At 38.6% G+C, this 8,765-nt stretch overlaps 2 protein-coding genes across 3 annotated transcripts; both read left to right on the top strand.

Annotated features, from left to right (window-relative positions):
* The first annotated feature begins 528 nt into the window (after positions 1-528).
* LOC103413759 (kinesin-like protein KIN-5B) lies at positions 529-6,841 on the top strand. Of its 2 annotated transcripts, none has more exons than XM_029089570.2 (24): positions 529-803; positions 1,024-1,223; positions 1,311-1,440; positions 1,537-1,692; positions 1,800-2,137; positions 2,223-2,361; positions 2,629-2,726; positions 2,829-2,985; positions 3,072-3,141; positions 3,212-3,288; positions 3,385-3,438; positions 3,512-3,592; positions 3,675-3,786; positions 3,889-3,975; positions 4,209-4,384; positions 4,462-4,623; positions 4,705-4,812; positions 4,889-5,047; positions 5,129-5,212; positions 5,295-5,500; positions 5,744-5,845; positions 5,947-6,056; positions 6,153-6,304; positions 6,404-6,841. In XM_029089570.2, exons 2-24 carry the CDS (start codon positions 1,045-1,047, stop codon positions 6,584-6,586), a joined length of 3,120 nt encoding a protein of 1,039 aa, XP_028945403.1. In that variant the 5' UTR covers positions 529-803; positions 1,024-1,044; the 3' UTR covers positions 6,587-6,841. The 2 variants fall into 2 exon arrangements, with proteins under 2 accessions (XP_028945403.1, XP_070665787.1); XM_070809686.1 differs by having other exon boundaries at positions 692-836.
* Positions 6,661-8,435, top strand: LOC114820007 (zinc finger protein ZAT11-like). The gene is made up of 2 exons (XM_029089847.2): positions 6,661-6,745; positions 7,711-8,435. The coding sequence occupies exons 1-2, from the start codon at positions 6,661-6,663 to the stop codon at positions 8,310-8,312; spliced, it is 687 nt and encodes a 228-aa protein (XP_028945680.1). The 3' UTR covers positions 8,313-8,435.
* The last annotated feature ends 330 nt before the right edge of the window (positions 8,436-8,765 follow it).

An 8,765-nucleotide genomic window follows, 5' to 3' on the forward strand; every position in this document is an offset into this window, starting at 1 on the left:
TAGTAGAGAAGAAGGGGCCGGAGGCCCGGTGGAGAGAGGTCCAGCCATGTGGAGGCCAAGCGACGGTGGGAGCTTGAGCGAAGGGGGGGTGGGGAGTCGACGGGCCTGTGGCCCGAGGGCTTTGCAATTTTTTTTTTGTGTCAGAGAGAGAGAGAGAGAGAGGGGACCAGAGCTTTTGCAATTTTTTATTATTTAAACAAACAAAAAAACTATTATTTTAATTGTTTATTGCCAGGGGGAAGGTTCCAATGGTGGAGATGTAAATGGCAATTACTGTTCATTAATGGTAGTTACTATTCATTTAAGGCAGTTACTGTTCAATAGGGTGGATTGAATAGTGGATTGACAGGGGGGAGGGCTCCATGAGTGGAGTTGCTCTAAACTCTTCTTTTTCATTTTTGGGGTAAAATTGGAAATCCACTTTTGAAATTCACCAAAGGCGCAAGTTAACATACGCGCCTCATTTGAATTTTCACCGGTCGGCCCCACGCAGTTTGAAAAAGCCATAGAAATCCGTCTGGCCCCAACGGCCACTTCCCCCCATACGAAAGTGCACGGTAGCCGTTGGAGAATCAGACACCACCATTCTTCCTCATCTTTCAAATCTACGATTCGATTCAATTTCGCTGAAAACCCCAAAAGCCTTCCTTTCTCCTAAAGACGGAAGAAAGCTTTCCTTTCTCCGATTCCCCTTTCGATCGCCAAACCCTAGCTAATTCTCTATCTGATAGAAAATTTCATAGCTTTTGAGTTTGATTTCGCTAATCGAGTCGGGCTTCGTCAGGATATACAAAATCACTGAGGTAATTTCGTACTTGTGATCCCAATTCACTGAGGTAATTTCGCTGAAAACCCCAAAAGCCTTCCTTTCTTCTGGTAATGCTGATTAGGGTTAAAATTAAGTTAATTAATCATCACGAAATGTTTCTAAATTTGTTGGTTAGGGCGTTAGGGTTTTGTGATTTTATAGTTGATTTGGTTTATATGCTTTGATTGTGATGAAGTATGTTGGTGTTGGTTTAGGTTTGGGAAGAGTGAAAAGTGATGGCACTCACCCCTGATCACACCCCTGATCACACTAGGAAAGTTGGGATTGGGGTGTCACCATCCCCTTCTCCTTTTCTTACTCCTCGTCCCGAAAGGCGGCGGAAAACTCTTGAGTACAATCCAAATCGACAGGACAAGGATAAAGAGGTTAACGTGCAAGTTTTGCTGAGATGCAGGTAAGGTTTAATCTCCTTTTTTTAGTTGATGGTTCAAATTCTGACCTGAAATTTCAATGATCAATTGGTGGGTTGATTTGATTTCAGGCCATTAAGTGATGAAGAGCAAAGGTTGAATGTCCAGAAGGTGGTATCCTGTAATGAACAGAAAAGAGAGGTCACTGTTATGCAAAGTCTAAATAATAAGCAAGTCGATAAATTGTTCACTTTTGACAGGGTATGCTTCTTTAGTCTCCGTTCTGATAATGTTACTTCATAACATTCTCTTATGATCAACATGTAAAAAGTGTTATTCTTTATTAAAATTTGCTAGGTTTTTGGACCAAAAGCGCAGCAAAAATCAATATATGAGCAGGCCATTTCCCCGATAGTTAATGAAGCTCTTGACGGATTCAACTGCACTGTCTTCGCTTATGGGCAGACAGGCACTGGTAAAACTTATACAATGGAAGGTGGGATGAGAAATAAGGTATAGAATCTATATTTATTATGTTGTCATCTACCTGCTTTGACTGACAATATAAGATATCTTCTCTCTTCATGGCAAGCGTAATGTACACATATTGTTTCTTGTAGAGTGGCAATTTGCCTACTGAGGCTGGTGTTATTCCACGGGCTATTCGTCAAATTTTTGATACACTTGAAGCACAAGATGCTGACTACAGTGTGAAAGTAACGTTTTTGGAAATATATAATGAAGAAATAACTGATTTACTAGCTCCTGATGAGAATCCAAGAACTGCGGACGACAGGCAAAAGAAATCTATTTCGTTGATGGAGGATGGGAAGGGTTGTGTAATAGTAAGAGGCCTTGAAGAAGAATATGTGTATAGCGTAAATGAAATTTATAGTCTCTTGGAACGAGGGTCTTCCAAAAGGCGTACAGCAGACACTCTGATGAACAAGCGCAGCAGGTATGTTTTCCTCAGTCACCAAAAAGATATTTGACTCCAGAGGACCACTTCATGTTAACACTTCTCCCTTTTTCTTTGTTTGCAGTCGCTCTCATTCTGTCTTTTCCATTACTGTCCACATAAAAGAAGCAACAGTTGGTGATGAGGAGCTAATTAAATGTGGCAAAATTAATCTAGTGGATCTGGCAGGATCGGAAAACATATCTCGTTCAGGTGCACGAGAGGTACTATAATAAATTTTCTGAGCTTAAGCTTGCTGTCTGGGTAAACATGATCTTGTTAGTCACTGGAATTGCAGCCAGAATCAGGTCCAGATGGTATATTTGCTTGCGTTTGTACATGTTTAGGCGCCTTATGCTGTTCTAGTAGTACAGGTGTTGTCTTAAAGACAATCGAAAGAAATGATAAGCCCCTAAGTTAGCTTTAAATGAATTTGCAATAATATTGAATTGTATATCAGAGTTTGATATAACGTGTGCTTAAAACTGTAGGGACGTGCAAGGGAAGCAGGGGAAATAAATAAGAGCTTGCTCACGCTGGGCCGCGTCATAAATGCACTAGTGGAACATTCCACTCATATACCTTACAGGTACGTCCTGATATATATAGACTTTATTTAAACAGTTGGTGGTTCACTATCTTTCTTTCTGTTTTCTATATGTTTAATCTAATGTGCTGACTCTTTTTGCAGGGACAGTAAGCTTACAAGACTTTTAAGAGATTCTTTGGGAGGGAAAACAAAAACCTGCATCATTGCCACAATTTCTCCAACTGCTTCATGCATGGAGGAAACTCTAAGCACACTGGATTATGCCTATCGTGCCAAGAACATTAAAAACAAACCCGAGGTTTGTCCTCGTCTTTCAGTCTTTTGTTTCTTGAAATGTATTGTTCTATGTGATGACTATGATGATGATGGAGTTTATTCGTGCAGGCAAACCAGAAAATGTCAAAGCCTGTGCTGCTCAAGGAATTGTATTCAGAGATTGAGAGAATGAAAGAAGGTTGGATGACAATTGCCTAACCTTGTTTTGGTGATTAATTTTATTTTAACCTGTTCAAAGCTGAATGCAGATATCCGAGCGGCACGGGAAAAGAATGGTGTTTATATTCCGCATGAAAGATTTGTCCAGGATGAAGCTGAAAAAAAGGTCCTCCTTTAAGCTGTATACATACAGTTTGAATAAAGTTCCCTTTTGCATTTGTACTAATGTGTGTACATCGTTTAAAATGTGAAAACTTTGCAGGCTAGGATTGAGAGAATAGAGCAATTGGAGAATGACCTCAACCTCACAGAAAAGGTACATTTTGCTTTCTCCTCAGTTAATTATTCTTCTATGTTATCTTAGTCATCGAACTCGCTTCTCCTTTCAGCAAGCGGATAGTTTTCATGAGCTCTATATCAGTGAACAAGAACAGAAGCTGGATTTACAAAGTGAGCTCAAGGACTGCAAGGTTTGCATCATATACCTACATTATTGCTCGACTCATTTTCAGTTTATGCATCTTATCAGGAATTTGATTTTGTCTATTTCAGATAAATCTGGATAACTGTAACAAGGCTTTGCTTGAACTTCAAGAGGATTACCAAATAGCCACCTCAACCCTGAAAGAGAAGGAGCGTATCATCTCCAAATTGCTATTCTCAGGTAAGGAAATTGAGATATTATTGAGAAATTTTGTACCTCTTTTCTCATATTTGTTGAAAAGCTCTCTTTATTTGAAATAATGGCGGCATGTCTTTATATCAGAAAATCTTTTGATTGGACGGGCAAAGGAGTTGCGCAGTGATTTGAAGAATGCATCAGAGGAAATGAATTCCCTCTATGAAAAATTAGGTATGCTTAATGAACTTCAGTATGCAAGGTCATAAGCATGCCCCATGCAGAAAAGTAACTTGTGTCCTGCAGTTTTGGTAATTGGCAAATGATTATTGTAGTTTTATTTACTTTTCTGGCTGAACAGAATACATCTGAAAAGAAAAGATGATTATTGTAGTTTTATTTTACATGTCATCCAAAATCCTTTCTTGTGAACTACACGCAAGTCAAGTGCTTTTTGCTTTCTGCAGATAAGAAAGACAAGATGGAAGCAGAAAATCAGAGCTTGGTTATGGCATTTGGTTCTCAGCTTGATCGGAGTTTGAAAGACCTGCATAAGACCATCCTAGGGTCTGTTTCTCAACAGCAGTATCAACTAAGATGCATGGAGGAACATGTTCAGTCATACCTTGCGAGTAAATGTGATGTAAGAGAGACTTCGTTATGTCATGTACTATAGATTTACTATAGTTATCTGTTTATTAAAACTATTGCTATTACCAGGCAGCACAGGTGCTGGAATCCAGGATTAAGAAGATAACAGAGACATATAGTTCTGGAGTAACAGCCTTGAAGGAGCTGGCCAACATGCTGCAAAAGAAAGCATCATCTGACCTGGAGCAAATAAATGCTAAGACGTTATCACAGACAGTGGCTGTTGCGAAGGTTGTCAAAGAGTTTCATATAACATTCATAGAATGTTCTTGATTTTTTAGCTGAGCATTGTACAAATGTTTGTCTTTATAGTTTCTTGAAACTGCGGTTAAGGAAGCCAATGAGGTCATCCAAGATATTCAGCACTCTCTTGATGAGCAGAAACAGCTATTGGCTTTCTCCGCTCAACAACAAGAGGAGGTAGGTTTAATTCATACTTGTTATAATTTGCACTTGAAAATGATTAGAGGTTCTTAATCTTTGAGTAAAACTGTAGGGATTGCAAAGGAGCTTGATGTCAGCACAAGTAATTTCGAAGGCCACTGGGAACTTTTTTGATGACCTCCAGGACCGCACTTGTCAAGTCATGAGAAATCTTGAAGAAACCCAAATTCAACGAGTCAACCAATTGGTGAATTTTGAGAAAATGTTTAAGGTAAGTAAACCCGAAATCTACAGGTGTGTTTTGATAAGATGGTATAAGAACGACCGATGAACTTTCATTGCTTTGAAACAGGAAGAAGCTTCTAGAGAGGAAAAACAGGCTATGGAAAAAATTGCAATAATAATTGGAACATTGACATCTAAGAAAGCCTCTATGGTAAGTATTTGATTTTATTTGTCACTTGAATGAGTAGTTTGTAGGTATTTTTGTTAATTGATATTTAGGAAAAAAATATTAGGTATCGGAGGCCTCAACCGACATCCAGGAAAGGAGTAAAGAAGAGAACACCAGGTTGCAAAAGGCAATGTTTAACATGCAAAAAGTGGCAACGGATGCTAGGAAGGAGTTGAGTGAATATTTCAGAAAGGTGGAATGTGATTTTATGAAAGACACATTCTCAGCAGTTGAATCTCAGGCAATCATGGAAAACTGCCTTCAAGAGTGGTAAGTTTATTCATTTTCTTCTCAAATTTTATTTTATTTTATTTTATTTTTAACCTTGAATCAAATCTGAAAATATAGTGCAAAAAGATTGTATCCTCTGTTTGTGTAGGAAATGAGAGCGCACAATATTCTAATATTGCAGCACCCTATGCAACGTTGAGCATGCGTAACATGCTGCAAGGGGTTTCCCCCCTATCAATTTATCACTCCATTTAACTTTTTTCCTTCTCATGGTATATGCAGCTCAGAGAGAGTGGGTTACTCTAGCAAACAGTGGGAAAATGCCCAGTCAGCCATAAATACTCTTAATCAGAACAGTGCTGCAAATATCGAATCTACTGTGAAGTGAGTTTCCGTCCTTTGCAAATATCGAATCTACTGTGAAGTCATAGTTTGTTGTACCATTCCAATGCTCTATTGAAATTTCAATTCCTTGCTTTGAACAGGGAAAATATCTCTGCTAATCATTCTGCACATGAAAAGTTTGTTTCCGCATCTTCCCGTGTGGATTCAGATTTCAATGCTTTAGCCACCGACACATTGTCATGCGTTAATGGTATTCAATTTACTTATGCGACAAACTAAGTGCTTCACTCCCTATACAATATAATCCACTCTTCCAATGCCTAACTGGTGATTTGAAAACTTGCAGATTCGCTAATGCTGGACTATGAAAAGACAAAGGAAATAGACTCCGTGACTGCTGTGTGTGTGGATCAACTCAAATCAGTACAAGAGAAGCATGGTGATGGTGTATCAACTATACGAAATCAAGCAGAAAAGTGCCTTGTACAAGATTATTTGGTATGTCGTCACCTAGAATGAATGAGATGTGATTTGTTAATAGTAAACAGTCAACTTTGTTGCATGCCTAATATCATCGCTTGCTGGTATGGTTAACAGGTGGATAAGCATGCCGGTGCAACCAAGAAACAAGTCATAGCTGTCCCCAGCTTGGAATCTATCGAGGAGATGAGAAGCTCCTTCGATGTCAAAGAAGACGGTACATCTGATAAAAAATTAAAACGGAGCCAAATGGAAATCAAGATCCCGGGTCCTAGAACTCCTTTCGCAGATGTCAACTGAATTCTGAGTGAAGAATTCAAAGTACCTGCTGTATAATGTTCCATTTCAAAACATCGAAACATGCTCATCAACTAATGAGTTCCGAGTTGTTTTCTGCTGACCGAAAAAGTCTTATGCTGCCAGTGCATGCAGCTCATTCAGAGAGCGATGCATGCCAGGGTTTTCTGCCTCATTTAATCTGTAGAAACTAAGAAAGAATTCTTATTGTAATATTTTGTAGTTCCCGTCAATGAAAACATCTACAAGTTTCTCCAACTTCTCCAACTGATTAAAGTAATAATGTTGAAAACAATCTTACGAAAACTAGAATTTGTCATGAAATTCTTCTAGTGGTACCGTTGAGTGTGAAACCAGAATTTGGCATGAGATTCTATTACTTGCTATACAAGATAGCAGAGAAAGACTTGCCTACACTGGGATGTCACCTTGGCATCAAGACTTAACAACACGACGAGTGATTGGTTTGGAATACTGCCACATTAGAGTCCCCATTTCATGTAATTTCTTTTTGCATCTATGGGCAAGAGAAGAAAATCATAGAAGGAAAACCAATTTAGTCATAAATTCTCAGCTTCCTCTGCATTCGGCAGGCAGCCCACGCTTTTTTATTTTATTATCTTAAAATAAACAGAGAATATTAGGTGCATTATTAACTCATTTGCCAATTCTTTTCTACCACTTTGTTTGGTAAGGACTATGCATCATACTTCCTTCTTAAGTACGACGCTTAGTTTAGGTGATTATTCTGTAAATCTCAGTGCTTTTAACAAAAGTGCTTTTCTGACTTCAATGCTTAGAACATCCGAAGTACTCAGAAGCTGCTTTGCAGCTTCCTTCAGAGTTCATAGACATAGCCGGATAGCCCTCCACTGACGACTCGCTACAACAATTATAACTGGTCCCATTTACCTGCTTTCAAGCCAAAGACTGGGCAACTCTCCCACGGTATATATTGTGTAAACTCTAAATTCATTGCAAAAATACAAAGTTTGCAAGTCAAAAGAACAAAAAGGGTCAAACTCTGATTACGAAAAAAACCACCACACTTGCTGTTTCCTTAACGCGGCACAAGCAAACACTAGAAGAAAAATCCTCTATAAATAAAACCACAACTGGATGAGGAGCTTCATCCTTTCACAACATTTTGCATTTCAACTTTTTGAGACATTTGTACGTTTGCTTTTGCTTTTGCTTAGACATGAAGAGAGATATGAGAGCAGAGGAATTAGGGTTTGGAATTAAGGGTTTAGACATGGCAAAGTGTCTAATGCTACTATCATGTGGCATGCAGACCAAAACATGTTCGTCTTCAAACGATGTGTTCGAGTGCAAAACTTGCAACCGGAAGTTTGCGTCGTTCCAAGCTCTCGGCGGCCACAGAGCGAGCCACAAGAGGCCGAGAACATCGACAAGTCATGATGATGAAGACCGTAAAAATGAACCTGACAAGAAGGCTAAAACACACGAGTGCTTGATATGTGGATCAAAGTTCGGCATGGGACAAGCCTTGGGTGGTCATATGAGGAGGCACAAAGCTTCTAATATGAACATGGCCAGTTTTCCTCACGCTCCTTCAGTTGTTTCGTCGAAGATTCCAGTCTTAACAAGGTCAAATAGTAAAAGAGTTATGAGCTTGGAGATGGATTTGAACTTGACACCGTTGGAGAATGACTTGAAGTTATTGTTTGGGAAGATGGCACCAAATGTTGATGCTTTTGCATCATAATTATTGGATGTACTTGTCACATACCATGAGGACTCACCATTATTATTCTCATTAGTTCCAAATTTTATTCGATCATTAATTTTATCAACGTTATTAATTGAATTATCACTTTGATTTTCTTAACTTAATTCTTGTTTTGTTTTTCCAAGTCTTGTCTTTTATTTTACGTACCTAAGTATGATCGTTTAATCTGGTGTGTTTGATTCGTTTACCGATAATTTAAGTATGTCTAATTATGTTAAATAGAAAAAGAATAGAAAATTGTTGTATGAAGAATTCTGTGTATATATGTGGGCTAAATCCATGTTTGAACCAGAAAAGGATAGGTCAGAGGTCCATTGAAATATAAAGATCCTTCGTATGAGCCTTCCGTTGTGGGCTTTCCTTCCACCTTCCTCTAAACAGAAAATTGTACAGTATTTTATTACATGCGATATTTAACACTAATTCATA

Source organism: Malus domestica, chromosome 12, assembly GCF_042453785.1.
Source record: "Malus domestica chromosome 12, GDT2T_hap1".
NCBI classification, from domain to species: Eukaryota; Viridiplantae; Streptophyta; class Magnoliopsida; order Rosales; family Rosaceae; genus Malus; species Malus domestica.